The sequence below is a fragment of the Cryptomeria japonica genome, chromosome 3 (genome assembly GCF_030272615.1).
Source record: "Cryptomeria japonica chromosome 3, Sugi_1.0, whole genome shotgun sequence".
Taxonomy (NCBI): Eukaryota; Viridiplantae; Streptophyta; class Pinopsida; order Cupressales; family Cupressaceae; genus Cryptomeria; species Cryptomeria japonica.
The window spans coordinates 197,971,886-197,996,757 of NC_081407.1; the positions used below are offsets into that span (position 1 = coordinate 197,971,886).

The 24,872-nt window shown below is 35.4% G+C and overlaps 1 protein-coding gene across 4 annotated transcripts in view; it reads left to right on the forward strand.

Annotated features, from left to right (window-relative positions):
• Positions 1–24,872, forward strand: part of LOC131061590 (THO complex subunit 2) — a 110,711-nt gene that overhangs the window by 79,917 nt on the left and 5,922 nt on the right. For 3 of the 4 annotated variants that reach the window (XM_059218157.1, XM_057995357.2, XM_057995359.2), the window contains 9 exons: positions 1,745–1,872; positions 5,158–5,254; positions 5,361–5,489; positions 10,438–10,541; positions 10,668–10,848; positions 18,042–18,205; positions 18,366–18,972; positions 19,194–19,298; positions 24,510–24,665. In XM_059218157.1, coding sequence (XP_059074140.1) covers positions 1,745–1,872; positions 5,158–5,254; positions 5,361–5,489; positions 10,438–10,541; positions 10,668–10,848; positions 18,042–18,205; positions 18,366–18,972; positions 19,194–19,298; positions 24,510–24,665 — 1,671 coding nt within the window. The remainder of the gene's footprint in view (positions 1–1,744; positions 1,873–5,157; positions 5,255–5,360; positions 5,490–10,437; positions 10,542–10,667; positions 10,849–18,041; positions 18,206–18,365; positions 18,973–19,193; positions 19,299–24,509; positions 24,666–24,872) is intronic. The other variant, XM_057995358.2, reaches the window with a different exon arrangement.

Consider the following 24,872-nt stretch of genomic DNA (forward strand, 5'->3'; position numbering starts at 1 on the left):
AAAAAATAAAGATCTTGCCATGAGATTGATGTACCTCCATTTCAAAAATTTATTGCAAAATTCACAAGTCAATTTTTCAAATGATAAAATGAAATGGACAAGAAATTAAACAAGAAAGTTTTCAATGAAGGTCGTCATATTCCATTTTTGGAAAATACACATGTTTATTGAGATGAAATGACTTTTTAGTTCATCTTCTAGATGATAATTCAACTTCTAGTGTATCTGGGAAATATAAAATGTAAAATATTATCTTACTACACCCAAGATTATGTACAATTATGTTATATCTCCTTTTAATCCACATTGGTAGTTGCAAAACTATTGTTTGTGTTATGCATTGGGCAACTTGTTTATGGTAACTTATTTGCTTGATACAAAGCTCCAATCTTTTGCAAAAGGTTAATAATAATAATTTAATAATAAATAATAATAATTAAATAAAATAATAATAATAATTATTATTTCAATGTCCCCACTTTGAAATAGAATTTAATAATAAATAATATTAATTAAATTAAAATATTAAAAATTAAATTATAACATAAAAAATTTAATTAATTAAAATTTAATTAAGTTAATGAATGGTTAAAAGACATGGAAGGAAAAGTTGTGACATCCTCAACAATAAGATATAAAAGGGAGAAGAGAACCTCATTTGGGAGGGGGATAACTTTGAAATCAGAAGTGCAGATCTGATTTAAATAAGAAGTGCAGGTCTGATTGTGAAAGGTTGTGTCCCTTTCAAAGGGCAGAAATAATGAAGAGTTGCACACTTTCAAAGGGTGTTAATGGTGAAAGGGTGTGTCTCTTGGCAAAGGGCATACATGATGAAGAGGTATGACCGCTCCCTCACATTGAGAGATATAAAGAAAAAGGAATCAAAGCATCCAGTAACATCACCATGGATCAGATCAGATCAGAGCTGTTATTAAGTTACAGGCAGTAACATCCTTGTTCTTGGTGGTATGCATGGGATGTGTTTAATAAGTATGCTTAATATATGAAGCCCAATAATGTTCTTATGCGGAATTGATAGTAATATTAATATGGACTGCAATATGTATGACAGTCATATGTAATCTCATATATATATATTTATACTTATAGTCTAAAACATGTTATTACTGTCTGTATTTAAGAAGATGGGAATGAGATGTTCCAAAGAGAGGAAGTCTAAATCCAAGCAATAGGTTAAGTCCCAAGATAGGGTGGGGATCAGCAACCCATAAGCCTTGAGGGTATAGACCAAAGATAGTTAAGGGCTTGGATATGTAAACTTTGAGGGAACCTATTGTAGTTGGTCTCTAAGCGCTTTGGTAACATACATAAACCCTTCTCCCTTAAAACTGGAGTAGTAGCAAGGTCTGATATCTATGTTAAGAACTATGAATAATGAAATTAATCATCTTATGAGGAAAATAGATAAGCACTTGATGATAACTAATTGAAGAATATCAATGAATTTTATTATATTGAAATAGATCAGGTAGGGGACATTACAGCTACCCTTCTAGAGTCAAGAAAATGTAGGAAATATATATCAAACTGAAAACGGATCATTAAGATTTTAGAATAAAAATGCTTTTATTGTTTTTTATGAAATCATATTTTTGGAAAGCATTATATTTTCGCTACAAGATTATGTTGATAAACTCAGTTTTATCATCCTGTGTTTTGCTGTGCTTTTGGTTTTTAAAATATAATGATACTAAGTGTGCTGATCACTGTTTACATTTTACAGCTTGAATACGATGTACTAGAGTATGTTGTAATTGAACGCTTGGCACAAGGAGGGCGTGAAAAGTTGAAAGAAGATGGCCTAAACTTATCTGACTGGCTGCAGTCACTGGCATCATTTTGGGGTCATTTGTATGTTCAGAATTATACTCTTTTACTGTTAGATATTTAAGATGCTGTAATAGAATTTTAAATTTGATGCTATTTTAGTTACACCACTTATTCAAATTTCAGCTGGCTCATTTTATATTTACATGAATATATTATTCTTGAAATTCAAATATTCGAGGCATTTCTAGTCTAACAGATGAACCTGGTTGGTTAGAACATGTCCATGACATGAAATCAACAATGTTGAACTCTGGGCATCGTTGCAAATCATTGATGAACAGTTTTCACTCATGGATATTCTTAATTATGTTGTTGTTGGTAGTGGTAGCCAATATTAAAGATCAGCAGGCTCTAGTGTTACAGTTCAACCTTGAATCAAAATTGCTTGCTTACTTCATCCAGGGATTATTTTTTTAATTTTCAGATAAGTTTGTGGCAAAACTATACACTTTGCCTTTCATAAACCCTTTAGTGTATGGAACCAATGAAACTGATATTAGTGCATTATTTATACCAATCAATTGACAATACAGCAGACTATTTACAAATTAGTTTGGTTCTAGGTTTGTGAGTTTAATAGCAAATGGAGAACCAGCATGTCTAGTGAGAAGCATCTTCTTTTTTATAGTTATCATCTAAGTCTGATCTGGCATCTCCTTAAATTTTCTTACTTTTTGATGCCATGGTCAGTAATTAGAAGTCAATTGCATAGATCGGTAAACTTAAGCTTTATGGTCTTTTATCTAAACTTCATATATTGTATTCTCAATATTGTATTTGATTCTATGCATTTTGTGTCAATTATATTTTTTTTTAAGCAATTGTAATAACACCACTTGTTTGCCCAACCTCAACACCTAGGCAATAGTGTACGAAGCCTAAGTCTATCATGTCAAAAGTCTTACCTAATTTACATTTGATTTGTTCAATCAAATGTGTGTCACTACCTATAATGATGACTTCATGTATGTATATGATTAGTAGAATGATCTCATCTACGCACAAATTTGGATCTGAAGGATTTCCCAAGAGTCCATGTTGAACCAAATACTTGTGAATTGTAATGTACCATGCCTGGCGTGCTTGCTTCAGGCCATAGAGAGCTTTTTCAGTTTGCATAATTGATGCTCCTTTCCTAGAACTTGAAAACCTTAAGCTGAGTCATGTACACTTCTCTTAAAGTCATCATTGAGGAAGGCACTCTTTACATCCATTTGGTGGACTTTCCAACCAAACTGTTCTACCATGGCTAGAACTAGACAGATGCTGCTCATCTTTGCTGTAGGAGCAAAGGCTTCCTCATAGTCAATACCTTATCTTTGGGATAAATATTTGGCGAACAATCATGCTTTTGCACTCATCAAGTGTACCATCAAATTTGTACTTGACTTTGTACACCCATTTGCAACCAATGGGGATTTTTCGGTGGAAAATTTGAAGACCCTAGTCTTATTTTTCACAAGACTTTGATATTTGGTTTCCATGGCTTTTTCCCATTGAGGGTTACTTTTTGCTTCCTCAAACACTTGTGGCTTGTAAATTTCTTGAATTTTAGCCATAAGAGCAAAGTTAACTGTGTTTTGTTTGTTCTTTCCTTTGGATGATCTACCTTTAATCATTTGATCATCATGAATATCACCAACGAGTTTTTCCTACCACTTTGGTCTCTTTTGAGAAACCTCTCTAGCCAAATCATTACTTGAGATGCCTGCTTCTATGTCATATGGATGCTGATCTAGGTTCGCTTGAAGAAAATCTTCTGGAACTAGTATTTTTTTTGGAGATTCCACATGCTCAAAATGAAATTCCTCATGTTTTGAATTATCAATTATTAGAGCGCGCCCCCCCCCCCCCCCACCCTTCAAGTGGAGCTAATGGAATCTTGAAACCTAAATCTTTAGCCTTCAGAGGTTGATCTGCAGTAGTCTTGATCTCTGAAGAGAGCTGTAAAGGCCCAACTTTTTCATTGATCACCTTAAGATGATTCACCTTCGGTTTCCTCGTAGACCATGCTTCCTCTGGGGTCTTCTCCTTCACTGCCTGTGTCAAAGACTAGATAATCTTAGATCTACAGTGTAAATTACTGAAGAGCACACGGTTATAACTTATAATGAGAGGAGCGGGTGAGTGGGGGTGAATCAGGATATACAACCACAACCCCATAGAATTGCAAATAGATACAGCTTGAAGGAATAAAAAGCCCACTCAATCAATGTTTGCCACTCTAACATCACACAATGTGAGTACAACTACAGAGCCAACATAATCCCTTCCCAAGTCAAATCACTGCCAAACAAGGTACAAAAATGTCTCTTTCCAGATCATCTGCCCTAAAAGTGGATTTCAACAATAATAATTACCAGAAATCTCCCAACACTGACTTGTAGATGCATTTTCTACACTCGTACACTTGCTGCATTTTAGTCTAGAATTCTGCATATTGTTGAAAGCAATGGCAGTTGCCCCAATGCTGATCCCAATTGTAGAGTAATGCCCCTTTAACTTGTATGAGATTGGGAAATATTCCTCAAATGGTGTCATGTCCTCTAGGGTGTAAGACTTAACACCCACATCAACCTGTAGCAGCCTGCAGAGGCCTATAGCCAACTACACAAAGCCTGTAGCAGCCTGCACAAGTACTGTAGCAGTGTTACAAATGGTCTTATATGATCCTGCATCGTATACTGAACTTTGGAACATACTAAATTGAAATACTCAAATCAACCTTACTTGGATCATGAAAAATATGCACCAAAGAAATTGGTTGCAAGAGCATGCAACTCCTCCACTGGAAGTCCAGTCTCCACCTGCAGATTTGTTTAGTAAGAGCAGTTCTAGTCATCTGTGATTGCCTCTGTTATTTCAAGATATGGGAATCAACTTAAAACTGGTTCTCTGCAAGAAAATGAAATAGCAATAGCAGCTATAACCAGGTGCAGTTAGGGCTTTATTTGGGACTCTGACTGCAAATGTATGGCAGCATCCAATAGCCCCAGGCTTCTCTGATGCATGTACAATAAAAGCTTGTTTTGTGAGTAGTTTATTCATGTGCACTGAGAATATCTCCTAGCCTTTTTTAAACCGATAATCTTATGATACTGATAAGTAAAGTGAAAATTGATCACATAAGTTTGACTTGAATAGTGCTATGCCATTTTCTTTCTTTTACTGGAGTGCTGATAAGAATAACTGTTTCATAATTGTCTTAGTGGGGGAATATTTGATGATATTTTAGTTGAGAACATTTGGTATTCCCTAGAATTTTGAATTCCGAAGCATAATGCTACTGTAGTTTACCTTTCAAAGGTGCAAGAAATATCCATCAATGGAGCTAAGAGGCCTTTTTCAGTATGTGGTAAATCAATTAAAGAGGGGAGAGGGTACGGAACTTGTACTCTTGCAGGTAATTTTATTTTTTTCTATGCTGGTTATCTGGTCTGAAAATTATTTGTTTTCTCTTACTGTGGTAGTGCCTTTAGTGAGAAGACCATGCTCTTCTTTTATTGCAGGAATTGATCTATCAAATGGCAAACGTCCAACATATAGAGAATATGAATGAGGAACAGCTGGATGCAATGGCTGGTGGGGAAGCACTACGATATCAAGCTACATCTTTTGGGCTTGTGAGAAACAATAAGGTGCCGATACAGAACTTTATAATGTAGCATGTATTCAAGTGTAATCATTTTCTTAAAAAAATGCATAATACACCTGCATACAGATATGCCAAAACACTTCGATTGTTTTCATTTTTTTGTTTTTGTGCTAGCATTTAAATAATAGTTGTATGTTTACGAATTAAAGATAAGAAGGTTTACAATTACAAACTTTTATAGCTTCCATACCCTAAGAAAACTCTCTGGTGAGCATGCTTTTGATGCCAGAGAAAACTCTCTAGTGAGAATGCTTTTCATACCATAGGAGATTCTTTGACTTACTACTACTCAACAGGTCTGTATAGAGTCTAGAGTCAATAGTGTTGAGACCTACTGATGGCTTGTCCAGACATTTGAGTTCAAATATGAGGCACTCTTGGCAATTCGGTGCTTTAGATTTGCAGGCCTTGTGAGTTGCAGGCATGACCAAGAACTTATAGTGCCCATCGTAGCCCACTTATCAACTGCTACAGTCCCTCAAGAGTGCCCTAGCTGGGTCAAAGATGGCCTGCAACCTACAATCAATTCTGACTCCACAAAATCTGCCCAGCTCCTTCCAGTTGTGCAATAGATCTGTGGAAATAAGGACAATTCAGCACAATGCATAGTAGATAAATGGACAGTGCTTCACAAAGCAATTATGGTTTTCATCCTACTTAGAGAGTCCTAGAGTTGAGGTTTTCGTCCCAATCCAATGTATGCAAACAACATATTTGAAATGTTAAACTCTTATAAGTTGGTGCCCAGCAAAAAGGCCTGTAAGTAGACAAGGATACAGGGGAATGGAGATTATGGTATTCCCAAAGAGCTATATTAGCATATTATATGCATCAAGGACAGACAAGCTATTGTCCAAAGAGTACGCTGGTCTACGCAAATGGCTACTATTTTTTTTGTGTTGGAATAGTGTTTTCAACTTGAAAACAAAATATTATGACTGTCTTTAGCTCGGGTCAGACTCCTTGTGTTACTATTGAACTTCTGGAGTGTCATTGCATTAGAGGCCAAGGATGATCTTGACAATTTTTAAATGTCTCAAATCTTAATTTGTGTATTTGGTCTTGGAAAGTTCTTTTCCTGCACAAATTAAATCAAGTTTGATGGCCATTCTTGGGTAATGTTTGTGGACTATAAGTGTCCCTTATAATTTCAGGGGCTGTCATGAATATGGTCACCCTTAATAAGATTGCAAAAGTAAGCCAATGTTGTTGTGAGATACACATCAATATACAAGAAAAAAATTATAAAATTTAATAACATCCAAATTAAATGCTGCGAGAAAGTTAATGTAGCTTTCAACCAACCCATAGAGAAACTCTATTGACCATAAGAAGTATGGATGAAAAGGCTGGAAAAAGCTGCTGCAGCTGTCAACTCCTAGGAGATCTTTAGCAAGTATAAAGTTTGAGAGAAGCAAGGCTATGATGAAAACTAAGCAGAAAAAAATAAAATCTGTTGATATTCAAAGTAAAATAAACATCAAAGACATTCTTCAAGTCATTTTGAAGTTCTTTTAGTTGATAATGTAGAATCAAGGGTAGACTTGGAGGTAGCTTACAATGAATATCAAGATAAGGTTATAGAATAAAACGACAGGCAATGGAAAAGGTTTTGTTTAGCCACTTCATTTAACAAGTTCTGAAGAGTCAAAACAAAGCTTGTTAAAAGTCATGCGACTTATCATGAAGCAAGTGCTATAAAGTTTTATTATGAAACAAGTGCTCTAAACTGTGACTATGGATGGTTCTGAATAACATGGGTATACAATGCCTTGTAGCCAAAAAGGGGGGAACAACAGACTCCAGATAAAATGATAGTGAACAAGCAGGTGATTGGATAAGGCTAGATGCACCACCAAAGCAGCTATAATATGATCTTAAACCGTATAGTAGTGAATGGCACTGCAAGACTATGGCATAGGATTTCTTCATAATGATTCTGGAGTAAATGAAAAGGTTCTCTAATCCTTTGTAATGAATTTCAAGCAAAGTTATAAGATTAGGAGTCAACTTGGACTCAGACTCGGTGCCTAGTCTCGACAAAAACTCAGCAAATTGAAAAACCCAAGAAATTTAGAGATTTTTAAGGATTTAAAATTTGTTTCATGCACTCTTTAATAAATAAACATTCAATACACAATAATCTCATGAAATAAAAGCTACTTTGAATACATACACAAGTATACATTGATCACATAAGTATAAATGTAAATTTTAGCTGAAGGAAATAACACATTAAATATATAAATACTAGAGTGTCAAATGTCTACAAAAGTCATGGAATATGATATCCGTGGCATCAAAAGTTCCAAACAAATATCAAAATAAAAGCTAGAAGTCTATTGCTTAGACGAACCTATATCATTTGACACCCTGACCCTCCTACGTGTGTGCCTAATATAGATCATGGATGCTGCTGTAGCCATGATATTTGCCTATGTCTCAAGTTCAGGCTCAGTCACATCCACATCATCATCCTCCTCCTATGGGTCTCCTCGTTTCCTAACCTCCTCCTTTGCCATGGCTATTACCTCTGCCTCTTGAGCCACCTGATCAACCCATGCCAAGTCATCATTGTTGAAGATAGGATCTTCAATTTCAGTGTTCCACTCTAACCGTGGATCAACCTCCTTTAAAGCGATAGGAGATGCATCAATGCCCAAGATTTGTCTATGACAGAGGCGAAGATTTTAATGAACATACACAAGATCAGTCAACTTTTGCATTGACAACCTGTTGCACTTTTTGGACTGTATGTGCTCAAACATCCTCTAATTGTGTTCACATCCTGAAGCACTACATGGCTAGCTCAAGATATGAACTGCAATCCTCTGTATATTTGGCTCCTTAGCACCAAACATCTCCCACCAAGCATCTGAAATGAGAAAATATAAAAATCAATTCCATTCTTCAACTTCTCTCATAAAAAGAGGTCTCCTTGTGCATTTTTGAACATGTCTATCTCATAGACTATGTGTGCTCCATCTGATGAATGAGAATCAGATGACATTCACTCTACAACTGTGTAGAGCCCACTCAACATCTCGTTATCTGCCTTAAAAAAATAGCTAGGTTTTGATTATTTGATAGCTAGGGTTTCTTTTTTCCGGTTTCCCATTAATCTAAAATGAAATAAAATAAAACAAATGTACCAAAAAATGGAATTTCAAAACTTTGAAATTAAAAGAAAAAACAAAAAATAGAAAACAACAAAAAATATTAACTTACCTCTTCAAATTTGCTCCAAAAATGAAGAAATGTAGCTCCAAATTAGTTGTGGCCTCCTTCAAATCCTTCTTGAGATCCTCTAAATACGTCAATGCAAGCTACTAACCTGCCCAAATGATCTTCAATTAATATTTTGTCCTCAATCAGCCTGCTGGTTTTTTCTTCAATTTCAACTATTTTTGCTCAAAGCCATGTTTTTATCTTCTCTTTGTGCTTGAAAACAATAAGAATGCTTTTAGCGGTTGGGGAAACAAATATAAGTGTTTAACTTTGAACTTAACTCATTATCTTTTTATTTTTTTTCTGACTTTTTCATCTTGCTAGGACGGCAGATTCTGGGCTTGGGAATCTGCTGGAGTCGCTAATTCTAGCAGATTTGGTAAGTCTGCTGAGACTCTGCCAGCCTCGGCCAGACTCAGTGAGTCCAAGTCTTGAGCCTTGTGGACTCTGCCAAGCTGCCTCGCGAATCAGCTGGAATTGGTGATTCTGGCAGATTCTTGTAACACTGATTTCAAGTTACAATTTATGAATGTCACTATACAGAGCTCAACATACACATGGACATTCTAAGCAAGAGCCTTCATTTGCAGATTTAGGGGCTTGCCTACATATCTAACATGGTTCAATAAATGTATTGCATAGAAGTAGATAAGCATGCAGGGAGTGGGGATTATGATAGTCAAAAAGCTATTTAACTGTACTATATTGCATGTGAGGAAATGCTATTAGTAGCTCCTGTGTGGTTAAGAATATTTGCATTACCATAATCATTCTGGAATAACACATTATTGGATGTTAAAAGGATTAATCTTGATAATTTTTAAGTGTCTCAAAGCTTAGTATGCACATAACCATAATAATTTATGAACTTGGTCTAGTAGGATCCTGTTTCTGAACCCATAATTCCAAGATCAATGGACTATTCTTGGGAAATGTTTGTGGTCTTTGAAAGCATCTCCTATAATTGCCGGCACTGTCATGAACATGGCCAACTTTAACGATATTGTGAGAACAAGCCAACAAGAGCAATTTTAATGTAAGAAACAGTGAAGGTAAATGCTTTAAAAAAGTTACCATAGATTCCGACACAGACAGTAAGTCTAGTGGCCATAAGAGAGGAGAATGAAAGTTCTCGAAACAGCTACTGCAGCAAAAAATGGAAACAAGATTGATGAATAAATCAGGGCACTGAACAGGTGATTAATCAAAGGTATTCAAATATGTCATGCCACAAAACCAGTTTCTAGAGGATGTTAAACAACCTGGTAGTGATTAAACCTATTAAACTATGAGATTGGATTTGTTTGTAATGATTCTAAAGTAAATGAAGAGTTTCTTCGGATCTTTTGTGTGCAGTTCTTTTGCTGTGTGACTTTTTTAGTCATATGGAATAGTTTTTCTGCTTTTCGCTTAGTGCATAGCTCCATTTTAGTTTTCTTCATTCTCCTTGAAGTTGAAACACTACGGGAAAAATGACTTGACAGAAAATGGGGTAACCAGTCTCAGACATTAACATTATTTTGCGCTTTTTTTTTTCACTTATCGGATATCTGTGGAACACTCAAGAAGATGTTATTCATTTCATGTGTCTTCTTTAATACTTATGAATTCTTATTCTTATTTTGCTTTGATCTGTTGTTCTGTTTCAGTGTGTGGTAGGACCACATCTGATTAGCATATTCTGCATCTTTAACTTTAAACAGGCATTTATCAAATCTACAAGTAGATTAAGGGACTCCTTGGTTCCTAAAGATGAACCAAAGCTGGCAGTGCCTCTTCTATTGCTTATAGCGCAACACCGGTCAATGTAAGTAACATTCTGCATCCAATTATGCTATATACCTGATCATACAATGAATATCCTTATTTGTCTTACATGAATTTTGCCATCAAATCAAGAATATTATAACAATGATTCTTGTTCTCATTTCAGCGTTGTCATTAAAGCAGATGCACCATACATAAAAATGGTCAGTGAGCAGTTTGACAGGTGCCATGGAACATTGCTTCAGTATGTGGAGTTCTTGACTAGTGCAGTTACACCTATTGTTGCATATGCACAACTGATACCTACATTGGATGACCTTACACATAAGTACCACTTGGATCCAGAGGTATGTTACTTGACTTCTTTCTCTTATTTAATGCATCCACTTAGGACTATGAATATGGGGACATGTTTAGGAGGTTTTCCTGTTTGCCCCCGTTCTTGTGACATTTATGTAATTTGAGGATGTGTTGGAAATGTCCCCAGGCACTCCCCTATCCCTATGTGGGTTGGGGGACAAGGGGACGTGTAGTGGTGGATCAAGGGCCTAGATTTGGGGAGCAGGATGGTGGCAGGGTACTGGCTGGTGGAGGTAGAGCCTCTACTAGGGTTGAGGGGAAACAGACACGATTTTCTCAATTTTATCAGTTTGTTTTCTGCAATATTAAATCCTTACAAGTTTTGAAACTTGTGAGTGATTTGGAATGAGGTTTAGAAGCCTATTTATAAGTTTTGTTAGTGTTTTGTAGTCCCCTGAGCATCTTGTGGACATCTCAGTGTCCTGGCAATGTCTCTAGTATAGGGGGCATCTTGAAAATGTCCCCCAATATTTAGTGGTGTGGTGGATTGGCAAAGGGATGGTTACCCCAAGTTCGTAGATCTTCGAAACATCCTCATCCCAAAAACACTTTGAGTAGGCCTGTGTGAAGCAATGTTAATTTGTAAGTTGACTCATATGAATTCTTAATTCAACTCTAATGTTATGTAATAATATTATATAATGAATGTGAAAAATGCTTTAGTGTATTAATAGTTGAAAATTCCTATTTTTAATTTCCTATTGCATGATCTATTTGCGCATGCCTTTAGTCACTTGCCTTGGGTGGCTTTCATAACCAATGGTATCAAAGAGATAGTTTCTATAGGCATGTCTTCTTCTCATACTAAGTATGCTCTTATCTTGTATCTTTGAATAATCTAGAGAATTGTAGAAGTTGAGAAAAAAGATCTGAAGTAGACAGATTCTCCAAAGTCTTAAGTAACATGTGCCTGTTGCTAATACGGGCACAAAAGAACAAAAAACTTACAACAATTGGGATAAGAAACAAAAAAATGAGATAGGAAGGATAATGAGAGGAGAAAGGAGCAAAAATCCAAATTATCTTCTAAGACCTCCTCTTCAAAAGGTGATAAGCCTAAAGCCATTGATTATATCATCGATTGTAATGTAGAGTAAGCAGTTGCTCCAATTCTTGATTGTGATCCTGATCTATATTTAGGAGATCACGATTAAGCAGTCGTTGATCCATCGCCCTACGGGGTAGGGTAAGCATAAGTAGCTTCACTTCGTTCAATGAGTCTCGATTGTTAAACCCTTTCTCATCCCGATACACCGAATCCTTTCTGCTGGTGGAACTGTCAGTCACACGATTCCCCGAGAGACAGGGTTAGTTGTGCTTATTGCGAAAGGCTTGGTCATGAAGAACTCAAGTGCATGGAAAAGAAAATCGATCGCTAGCCACATCTTGAGTAGGTCACATCAAGGTTCTTGATTCAGCTAAATCGAGTTTGCTGACTAAAAGGTCTTCTAAGGCACACGATAATAACTAAGGCACACAAAAGGAAAAGTCCAAACTCTTGTAGCTATATAGCATTTCCACCATCTTCATGGCTACTTGATTTGAGTGCTTCACACCATTTGGCTTTGTCTCAAGTTGATTTCACTTCGTTGGAGCCATGTTCTATCTTAACTATTTTGATGGGTGATGTCACCCCTATTGAGGTGTGTGGTAGAGTGCCTATTGATGTGGATGACAGGACATTCTAGAATGTTCTTTGTGTACTATTACTAGTAACTAATCTCCTATTAATCTACCGAATCACTCAGATTGGTTTAGGAATGCGAGTTGACTTCATTCTTGATTTTGTGTTTTTTTAGTGCGATACATAGTGGTTCTACAATAGCAATGAGAAGAGTATTAAAGTAATATTGTAATATTTAGCGTATAATGTTCATCTAGTTAGTTTCAGGAAGCTTCCTTTTTGTCTTTCATTCTAGATCATTTCTTTTATAGATAGAAAGATCGCTTGTACTCTCTATTTAAGGAGGTTTCATCTCCTTTGTAAATATCGAACATTTAGATACCATTTCATGGTATTAGAGCAAAGGTAACTGTTTGGCGAAATTTTTAATAAAATTTGTGGTTTTATTACCTAGAATTTATTTCCAGGTGTTTATGAAACAATTTTCTATGAAAAATAGTGGCTTTTTAACCGTACGCATTCGTACAAAGATCTTTTTATTAAAAATTGTGGGTTTGAAATTCAAGATTTTTTTATTGAAAACTCGGATTTTTTTATAGAACAAATTAATGGGTCTACAAAATTTCATAGGTTCGAGGGTTTTATGATAAGATCACGAGTGTTTGAAAATTGTGGCTTTTCTTCGCATCATGTCAGGGTTTCTTTCTTGACACAATCTGGACGTGTTCTTCATAACTGTGTGGTCGTTTTTCATCAATTTGCTTGGTCTTTTGAAGAATCTCACCGTGTTTCTTCTGTTCAATATCACAAGTTTCCTTAAAGCAAAAAACACGACTTTTTTGTCTGCAAAATCGCATGCAGGTTTATGTGAAAATCATAGGCTCCGTGATTCTTTTCACAATTTTTTTTTCCACGTGAATTGCTCTTTCAATGACGTGTCTTCTGGTTTTCACAAAGCTGGGGAGTTTTCTGTCTATCTCAGGACGTGACTAAGGTTTATTCTTCTACGAATCAAGTTTTGTTTTGGGGTCGAATTCTGAGCAATTTTTTTGACGATTTTCATTTAAAATCGTGGTTTTTCTCTCTTCCGTGGATAGGGTTACAGCTCACGAAGTTTCCTATTTTTGGTGAATTTTTTGAACAAAAATTGTGGTGTATGCTTTTTTTCACGGTTCTTTGTTTCTATGATAGAGGGTTTTGCATGATTTTTTCCAAAAAATTGTTGCAGATTTCTTCATGATTTTTTCCTAAAAAATGTCGTCCTCTTTTGCAGAATCGTAGGTCTTAGTTTTTGCCAATTTTTATCAAATTAAAGTTTTTTGAGAAGCTGATCTCAGTTTCCATGTCTTTTGGTAATAAGAGTGATGGCTTTGTTTCCCAATATCATGTTGGAAGGCACTTGAAGGCTCAACAACAAGAACTACAATGCCTGGAAGTAGAGGATGTTGACGATTTTTTAGTACCGGTGTCTAGACAAGATTGTTCTGGGCAATTTTGCTTGTCCCATAGTAGCAGGCAATAACTAGGACAAGTTTGATGAGCGTAACTGTGAAGCGATTATGTTGCTCAAGTTATCAGTCATCGATGTCATCTAGCAAGATGCTTCACAAATTTGGACTCACCTCAAGGATTTTCATGAGACATTAGATAAAGGCAGATCTTTCTTCCTTAAGAATATGGTGTTCTAGATTAGGATGGACGAAAAATGTCTTTGCGGGATCATCTCATGAAGATCAAAGACATTTGCGATCAATTGGAGGCCGTTGGTCACAAGATGGAAGAAGAGGATATGGTGGTTATCACACTAAAAAGCTTACCACAATCCTATGAGCACTTCATCGAAACTCTAAACATTACATCCACTAATATTGACCTGAAGTTTGATGAACTGTGCAATAAGCTCTTACAGCAAGCCAGGTGCAAAAAGCAGTTTGGTAGCAGCAATGACATGGCCAATGTTGGACAAGCATTTACTACCAAGGACAAAGGCAAACACAAGTCCACTCAACAAGAATCTAATATCTAGCACATGCCATTACTGTTGTAAACTTGGTCACGTATAGAAGTTCTGTAGAAAGTGGTTGGTTGATTAGAAGTCCAATTAGGGAGGGTCTTAGCACTAGACTCATGTCGTAGAGCATTTTGAAGAGGAGTCAGCCTTCTATGCATTCGTGGCCAAATGACCCACAGATTATGTCAAGTCTTCTGTAGGGTAGTTAGTAGAATAACCGTTAATGGAGGGTATTAAAGTAATATTTTAATATTTAGCATATAATGGTCATCTAGTTAGTTTTAGGAAGTTTCCTTTCTATCTTTCGTCATCTAGTTAGTTTTAGGAAGTTTCCTTTTTGTCTTTCATTCTCGATTGTTTCTTTTATAAAATTATCGCTTGTACTCTTTATTTAAGGAGTTTTCATCTTCTTTGTAAATATCGAACATCGAATTACCATTTCAAAGAGCAGATCACCAATCATGGTTGTATCCCTTTTCACACTTTGTTCTTCATCCTTCAATTATTTTTATCACTTATTTGAATGAGGTGAACAAGTTATGGCACAAGTAGTTTGGCCATCTTAACTACTGCTAGGTGTAGTTGCAGGGTTGCCTCATGTTTGCTTTTCTGATGGTGTTTGTTAGAGTTGAATCCTTGGCAAGAATCTTGAAGAGAAGTATGACAAAACGAAGGCATTGAGAGCTACATAGATTATAGAATTTATTCATAGTGATGTGGCTGGTCTGTTTGTGCATCCTACTTTTAGCGAGGCCAGATATGTCTTGATCACCATTCATGATTGATGATTTTACAAGGTTTACTTGGGTTTATTTTCTTTGATAGAAGTTTGAAGTCTTTGAGCACTTTCAGGACATCAAATCATTTTGCTTTAGAATTTGTAATAGACAATTGATTAAGAGTAAGCTATGTCTGTAAACAAATTATCAGGGTAATTTGATACATATATAAATACTTGCTATACGTAAAATTTTGGCCTTATGCTGCACTTTCTCACCATGTATGCAAATTGAAACTATATATGTGATTGAAATATTTTCTCTCCGAAACAATTTGATCGTATATTGTCTGACAGCATTGTGTGCCTTAGGATTTATAATCATTAGAAATAATGGAAATATATTTATGTCCACAAACAATTAAATGTAGATCAATGTGACTGTAATGTGCATTGGATGGAATAGTGAAGGACCTGGGCAAACAAGAAGACCATGAACAAAAATATAAAAATATAGGTATAATAATAGAGGAGGGGGAAAACCTGTATGGTGATAAACAAAATAAAATCATCTAGATGACCAATCGAAATGCCCAGAATGGATTTCAAGCAGAGGCTAGTGTATACCTTTCCTGCATCATGTTTATCTTGAAGTTGTCAATCTAATTTCAAGATCAAGTTACTCCTAAAGTGCCACTTTGCATTATGTTGATAAATGCATCTAACTGCCACTTCCCACTCTTCAGAACATTGAAAGTTAATCTGGTCAGGAAATGTGCTTGGAGTCAATAGCTATAGGACATATGAGTATAAGGTTTTTACTTCTGTATTATTTTGATAAAAGCAAAGAGAAGTGCCGTTCTACTGTTTGGGACCCTGAAAGTTAAGCCTTTCAAGTGACATCCTTGGCGAGATGCAAGTAGAGAACTATAGGAGGACTTGGTAAGGGATCTCTTTTATTTTTCAACAGCTCAAGAAAGGTAAGTGTTCTGGAGATGACTGTAATGGGCACCCCTTGTTCGGCACTAAATTTATGTCCCTTTTACTTAGTGTAATTTTGCCAAACAGTTGGCTTGCAAGCTGACTATTGGATTTTTTTGGTTCTTGTTTTGCAATAGGATAAATTGGATAAACTGATATATTATTGTAAAGCTTTCAAAGTTTATTCAATATAAAAACAACCAGACATATCAAATACCAAAAACAAGAAGATTAATGCTGATGGTATTTATTTAATTCCAACTTCAAGCATACAAATCAGATCTGAAGAACATTACAGACCATATGATAATAAACAAATTCAAACCTGAACTCCACAAGTATAGAACCTGCTGAAACACTATTCACACACTATAGCTGCACTATTCACAGCACTGTAGCATTTTTACTATTCACGCGGTACTGTAGCAAATCACTATTCACGCGGTACTGTAGCAAAAACACTATTCACGCGATACTGTAGCAAAATCACTATCTTCAAATCTGCACTTTCAAACCCCTGTAAAAACTTCATGCGAGAGCACCAGATGAAGCCCAATGTGTTTCCTGAATGAAAACACCATTAATCCTCCTGACTGTGTCTTTCAACAGCGAAGAGAATGCTAGCAAAGAGGGATTCCGTCCTCCAAGCCCAATAATCAGATCTCTACGAAATCCAACAGCATAACATTAATCTCATCCCAGCATACCCCAAAAGAGAGCTCTCAACCTCCATTTATATCTTCTTCCCGGATGCAAAACACTTCATTTCCTCAATGTGGGATAATACATTTGAGAATAAAATATTATTTCCCACAATGTACACATTAAAGGGAACTTTTAATATTTTAAACATTACTTTATATTCCCAACCTTATAATATAACGATAAAGTTAAATATTTAATTTAACTTTACACTTTATCGTTAAATATTAAAACATTGTTGATAATCTCTTTAAATCATTGTCGCCTTCAAACATTTTTACTGATAATTATGCCAACCAGGGAAACACTAAAAATTTCAAGTCACTGCTTGGGGACTAACTTACTATAAATAGTAAGTGTCTAGAAACCCTGTCAAAGCAGCACCGATTGGCCTGAAACTGAAAACACCTAGGCCAAAACACCTCAGGATCCCACCAATGTCCTTGTTAGCCTTCGGGACCATGTCAGAATAGGCTAACGACACCCCATATCATGTTGCGCTAAAAAGGGGACATTACAATGACCTCCTTTGATGACCCATAGGCAGGTCTAGAGAGCTTAGTTATCTGCAAGAAATTTGGTTTGCTAATCTACATGGCTTGCTTTTTGGTACCCAAGCTGTGTCATGGCCACAAAGCCTAACTTTACATTATACTGACGGTTACTTAAGGTTTGTTATTGTGTTCTCAATCACGATCTTCATAGGCAATCATATAGAATGTTTTCACAAATTTTCCTAGTTATGTGTGTGATATGCATACATATACATTTAGAAATGTGCATGTGTGATACTCTATTTCTGCTGATGTTTTTGTGTCTTTTTTTTGGGTTCCCTTTCAATTTTTTTCCAGTTTAATGACACAATGAAATGTTGTTCTTTTAAATCCCTCAAATATTGCTTAGAAAGTTGGTAATTTTGTTGTTGAGTAATTGTTAATGGTGTATTACTATCTGAGTGTTTTGGAATCGATTCCAGAAGAGTCTCACACAGGTCCTAAATTTAAGCTGAAGTACATAACATGAAGAATGTAGTGCGATCAACAATATGAGAATAATTTGTTTAGAGTTTGTTTTGAGGAGTATCTTTGTTATCACTTCCTTTGGGACATTGCAATAATTAATGCACTTTTTACTTTTTTTGCAGGTAGCCTTTTTAATATATCGTCCAATAATGCGCTTATTTAGACCTTCTAAAGGGTCTGAAACCTGCTGGCCTGCAGATCTGCCTCATGGAAAGAAGGAATCAGAGCAATTGAATACATCCCATGAATTGATTCTGGATCTCGGATCACATCGAAAGCCCATCATGTAAGTGTTTAAAATGAATATTATTCATGGTGATAAGTGTACAATTCTATGTTTGTCTAGTTTTATAGACTTCGATTGTCTCTTTTCAGAAATCAGTAAATAGTAAATACAATTGATGGGACTCCATTTTTGCTTTCTGTGTTTATGGATCATATTGCAGGTGGTCAGATCTTCTCACAACAGTTCATTCAATGTTGCCTTCAAAAGCATGGAATAGTCTCTCTCCAGAGTTATATGTTACATTTTGGGGACTTACATTGTATGATTTGTATGTCCCTAAAAGGCGTTATGAAACTGAGATTGCAAAACAGCATGCTGCTCTCAAACAACTTGAGGAGTTGTCAGACAATTCCCATACTGCTATTGCTAAGCGTAAGAAAGAAAAGGAAAGGATTCAAGAGGTTTTAGACAGATTAACAAGCGAACATCAGAGGCAAGAACAGAATGTTGCTTCTGTACATCAGCGACTTGTACAAGAAAAGAATTCTTGGTTGACTTCCTGCCCTGACTCTTTAAAGATCAATATGGAGTTTTTACAGCGTTGTATCTTCCCACGTTGTGTTCTCAGCATGCCAGATGCTGTGTATTGTGCTAAGTTTGTCCACACTCTGCACTCTCTAGGGACACCATTTTTTAACACTGTCAACCACATTGATGTACTTATATGCAAAGCTTTACCACCCATGATATGTTGCTGCACAGAGAATGAAGCTGGTCGACTAGGCAGGTTTTTGCATGAAACACTGAAGATGGCTTACTATTGGAAGGTATTTTTGTTAGTGTGATTTTTTTTGAAATTCTTTTGTACTGTTGTTTACTGTTCTAGTGTATTGGATCATGCACTTAAAATTTTGAACACATAAACCTAGATACTCATCTTCCTTATTTAAAGGGTATTGTTTGGGCAACATCGAATTTTAGAATTTTGCTTTGAGTTTTATCTAGATTTACTGGGAAGATGCTTATTCAACTATTTCCATATTTACAGAGTGATGAGTCTATTTATGAACGTGAGTGTGGCAACATGCCAGGCTTTGCCGTTTATTACAGGGATCCAAACAGCCAGCGGGTTACATTTGCACAGTACATTAAAGTAAGCATTACTTTTGATACTACAATGTGATTTAGGTTGGTTATAGAGACAAGTTCCTTTCTTTCACCTGTATGGTGATGTGTAAATTTTGCAAATTAGGTTATTATTCTGAACCAAAATTTATCCATTGAGAACTATTGGATGAATAGAAATGCCCCAATATGACAAGTGGATAGAACATATCCATGTGAACATATCTAATTTGATAGGGCCCAAACACAGCTCAGATATCCCTTCTATATCTGGCCTAGGATGTACAGAAAATGGAATAGCTATACCAAATTCTTCATCTTCCTCCTAATTAAAAAGGTCTAAAAGTTGATGGAAATATATGGGGTGCACATGTTTTTGGGGTCCTGGTTCTTTTAAATGTATTGGTCATATTAGTACATATATGGCCCCATTGATTTCATGTTCACTTTGTTGTGTAGTTTATTTTGGAAAACCAGACATGGGGAAACTTTTCGCTGAGGTGAAAAGCCAAGGATATCTTCTACAAGATAATACATATTATATTTGTATGGAAATGATGTTTATATGCTGAAATCCATCTAGATATTCACTTAAATGCTCAATAAACTTCATTCCTCTGCATCACTGGATCCTTGTCATGCACTCATATAAGTTATACATGTGTCTATTATTGAATTCCATCTTCCTTTATCTCATATGCTGAATTGTATCTTACTGGGGGACTCACACCTTGGGATCACGTACATGTTTTGGAGACATACAGATCTTGGAGATGCTGGGGCTTTTGTAGGCATCCACAACCCCTAGGGGTTTTGATGATGCAGGGATGGCTAGGAAATATCAGTTGGGCTGTCCCCAAAAATTTCCTGTAACTGGAAACATTCCTAAAATGCGGTTTGTGCAGAGGGGATGTCAATTTTTTAAAGGAGAAATTAAAAACGGAAATCAAGACCAGCTGAATTTATTTATTGTATATTGTAACTTTTGAACATTTTTTCTCCATAATCCATGCAAGCAAATATTTATGTTTGTTTCTTTTAATTTCTTTTCCCAGCTTGATAAGGAAAAGCCTTGCATTATAAAATGAAGTGTTCATTACTTTTGACATTTTGATATGCATAATTTTCTGAAAAACATTATGAGTAAATTATGATGTACCAACTCCTAACCCAACCTTGAGACATATGCTTGCTTGTCTATATTATTCTGATAATGTTCTATATGTTTGTAATTTGTATCCTCCTGTACAAAGAAATGGTTGTTTTCAGACTGCAGCCATGTGGAAGAACTATATTTGTCGTCCATTTCAAATTATTGTGATATATGTTATTACAATTTTTCTTTGTAAGATGAATCGTATTGTTTATGATTAAAGTTGATATGATGAAAAAATCTGTTGGCATTTCGCTTCGCAATTTATACAATTTTATTTTATAATTGTAATCTGTTAGCCTGGAGAAAGTAGCTTGTTGTTGACTACGGAATCCAGGATGATGAGTTGTGGAAGTTTTTAATGCAACAATTTTCTTATTAATTCAAAATTTTCCCTATTTATATTTTGAACTTTTATTATTTCTCCCATACTTCAGTATTTCTCTGAGATTCAGGAATGGCATAAAAAGTCTATATTTTGGGCCAGCAGTGAGACGGCAAATAATAAAATATAAAAATATAATATTCAAAATTTTAACAAACAAGTTAAAAAGAGCGAGAAATACCTTCTTGAAATCGCCTGGAAAACAGTGGGTGGAATGATTGATTATTGGCACAGGGTTGGACCATCCCCATATTCAATATATGAGAATGCATGGGAATGTAGGTTGCCTCCCCCATCTGGCCAATCAATCAATGGGTTCGGTTGAGCACTCTCCCATCTGCCAGGGCATAGAAGTAAATGCAATAGCAGATGTAAAGCCAAACATCTCATTTTGTAAATTTTATTGTTATTAATACTAATAGTAATTAATAATATAAACTTATTATTATATTGTATACTAACTTTATTAATATTGTATAAACCTTATAAATATTCTTGTACTATAAAAATATTGGATGCTTCTAATATCTCTGATTTTAGGCAGCAAATATGTTTATATATTTCTTATTTTTGTATTTTTTTGTATGGACAAACCCAATCCCCTAATTTTTTTTGGGATCAAACCCACAAACAGAATCCCCAAACGCAAACCCGATCTTGTACTAGAACCGGTAACTTAGGTTAAGAAAGATGAATACCAGCAAATGGTGCACTTTGTAGTAAATGTTGATTTCTTTGTGTGAGCGTGGCTTGCTGAAGAGCTTGGGGTAGTCTGTGGTATGCAGATCTTACAGCCACACTTGTGTCTTTTGTGTTATACAAATTCATCTACAATCAAAAATTACTTTGGTGAATATTAAAAATAGCACTAAGATATAGCCCCACTTCTTTCCATTGTATGTGGCAGTAAATGTGACAATTGACAATAGAATTTCTAGGCTGCTCATAGATAACTCCACAAAATTCATAATAATGTAAAACAATTAAGCTGGACAAGCACACCAAAGCCCCATAATCAGCAAGGGAGCATATCTCTACGACAATGCAATTTGCAGATGATACTATTATTCTTTTAATATTAGAGATTGACTTCCAAAATGAGCCAAAGAGCAGTTACAATATATGGTGCACACACCAGCCACAACACAATTCTTATAATATTGACCCAAAGACATAGCAGACTTGCATAGCCTGCAGTTATGAAAAGTTACAAACTAGGGACCAATATAGATAAAACTGACAGAATAGATTTGTAATTAATATCAAAAAGGCCTAAACAGAATTTGACCAATGATGAAACACATTATTCCCAACAACAGTTTTGCTTCATCTTCTGTGTTCAGGACTTTCCCTATTGGCTCAAACAACTGATTTCTTGGTATTTCTGCTAAATTCCATCTGGCTTTTTTTTTTCAGGCTTGGACACATCGTTTTTCTTCATCTATTCTCTTAGCAGCTGCAACTCTTTGTCATCAATTTTATTTCTATCCTGTAGCTAGAAGTGAGCATTAGCAATCTCTATGTTGTTTCTATCCTGTACCAGAAGTGAGCATTAATAATCTCTTTCTTGTACACCAATGTGTGGCCCTCTTTCAACAGGATCATGAACCTACTCTTTGGGGTGTCCATGATCATTGAAACCTACATTATAATATTAAAAAGCATCAGCGCATAGTAGGAGACAGTAAGATGTCTTCTTTTATCTTGGAATAACTCGTCAGTACTTGCTTTCCAGATATGTCACAAAACTTCACAGGTTAGGATTAACCAAAATTTATTGAACAAGATTTCAGCTCATTTGCAACCTTCATTATTACACCAACTTAAAGAATTCCCAAAAAGATTGACCACATTTTAAAGTAAAATGGACAGTCAAAAAACAAATGCTCAAAAGATTCAATTTTATTACACAATTTGCACGCATTGATAGGGATGCCATGATTATGAACACCATTGAAAACAGCAAGCTTTTCTAAAATTATGCAACCAACAAAAACAATTTTTTGGGCTCACAATAGAAGACCACATGAACTTAAGAACATAGGACAGTTAGTTGCTAGACATCCTAAGGTTTCAGTTATCATGGATTTTATTTAAAATCTCTCTCATGTCCCATTGTATGCATAAAGTTTCTTGGAGGTTTTCTTTTTCAGCACAGTATCATCTGTCCGTTTAATATTACCCAAGATGTCAGTGTTGAACTTTAGCACAATTGGAAAATTAATATTAGAGAAAGCCTTCTTAAGTATTGAGAATGTTCTTCTCTGCTTATCTGAATATCAAAATTCCTTTTGCATTGATAGCCAATCTTTGATTTTGCCTCTCAATGATATTTCCGAAGTTTTATTTACTTTCGAAGCCCACATTTTATCAGAGCAGCCTTGAGTTAATGCGAATGGTTATTATTCCGGTGTAAATTCCACCAAATAGATCTATGGGTAACAAAAAAAATTTAGTCTTGGAGAGCATCTTTATTCTCGTTCAAGTGTTTAATACTTTCCCAGGCCCTCCATATGTTGCCAAAACATTTGAGCCAAAAGGAGAAATATAAAAGCAAGTCATGAGGATGCAGAGCATTTTAGTTCTTACCCTTATTGGGCATAGACAGAGCAATGTTGTTCCTCACCAATATTTTTTAAGTCTCTTTCCCATCAAAAGATTTTAGGATCCACTTGAAAGCCAAGGCAATACCTTGCAACTTGAGGTCTTTAAGACCAAGACCCCTTGGGTGTCAAGTAAGCACTAGAACAGACATATCTTTTTTGCCTCCTTTACCATTGAACCACAAAAATTCTCTTACTAACTTTTGAATTCTATCAATTTGATAGGTACTATACAGCTGAGCAGATGCATAATAAATATTATAAGAAGATAAGATATTTGGTCAACCTGCAGCTGACCCGCCAAGGAGAGCAAATGGGTTTGCCATTTAATATTCTTATTCTCAATTTTCCTAAACATTCATTTGCACATTTCTGTTATAGAAAGTTCAACTGGAAAAGGAGTGCACAAATATCTGACAATTTTGTTAGGTCCTCCCCAAAGCCAATTAGACCCAACCAACCAATCAGGGGGTTCAAGATTCCAACCTTAGAAGGATTCTTTGAGAGGCTTGAAGGTAGGATACCGATGTTTAATAATAAGTATAACCTTGCCCCCAAAACTACGGACCTTTTACCATCATATTAGCCCTATCCTCAGCCAACTCACAAAAGAAAATAATAATAACTACAAATAAGGCACCCTAATATAACAAAATGCACATCTCCTGCCCTAATCACTATAATTGACACATTTTATAAAATTCTTATATATTTAAACATGATGTGGAATTAGCATATTAATTATATTTTAAATATAATTCTTAGATAATTTTGAGTTCACTGAGTTGGTTGAGGATATATTAATTCCATATCAAACTGAATCACATTCTAGTTCTGTAGAAACAGAAGCAGGAAACAACATTGAATTCTTAGACTAGAGATGTGTACATTAGTGGTATATATATTTCTGTTTTGATGCTTTTATAGAATCAGATTTCTTCCCTGAAATTTTTTTCCTTGTTTGATATATAAATTTTAATGCATCTCTAATCTTGCAACCATGGTTTCTGGTCATGCTAAAAAGATATGCATTTTTTTGTTAATGAATAAGTTTTATATTTTTGTTCACTGATTTTAAGTTTTATGCATCATTAATAGGTACACTGGAAATGGAGTGGACGGATTACACGCCTGCTTATACAATGTTTGGAATCAAATGAATACATGGATATTCGCAATGCCTTGATAATTTTGACAAAAATTTCTAGTGTTTTTCCTGTCACAAGAAAAAGTGGCATTAATCTTGAAAGAAGGGTGAGATTACAAGCTAATCGTTTTGTTGCATTTTGGTAAACATAGTTGCCTATTTACAATTATCAATTATGGCCTCCATATTTTCATTTCTAGTGTTTTTCTTGTCACAAGAAAAAGTGGCATTAATCTTGAAAGGGTGAGATTACAAGCTAATCTTTTTGTTGCATTTCAGAAAACATAGTTCCCTATTTACAATTATTGCCTCCA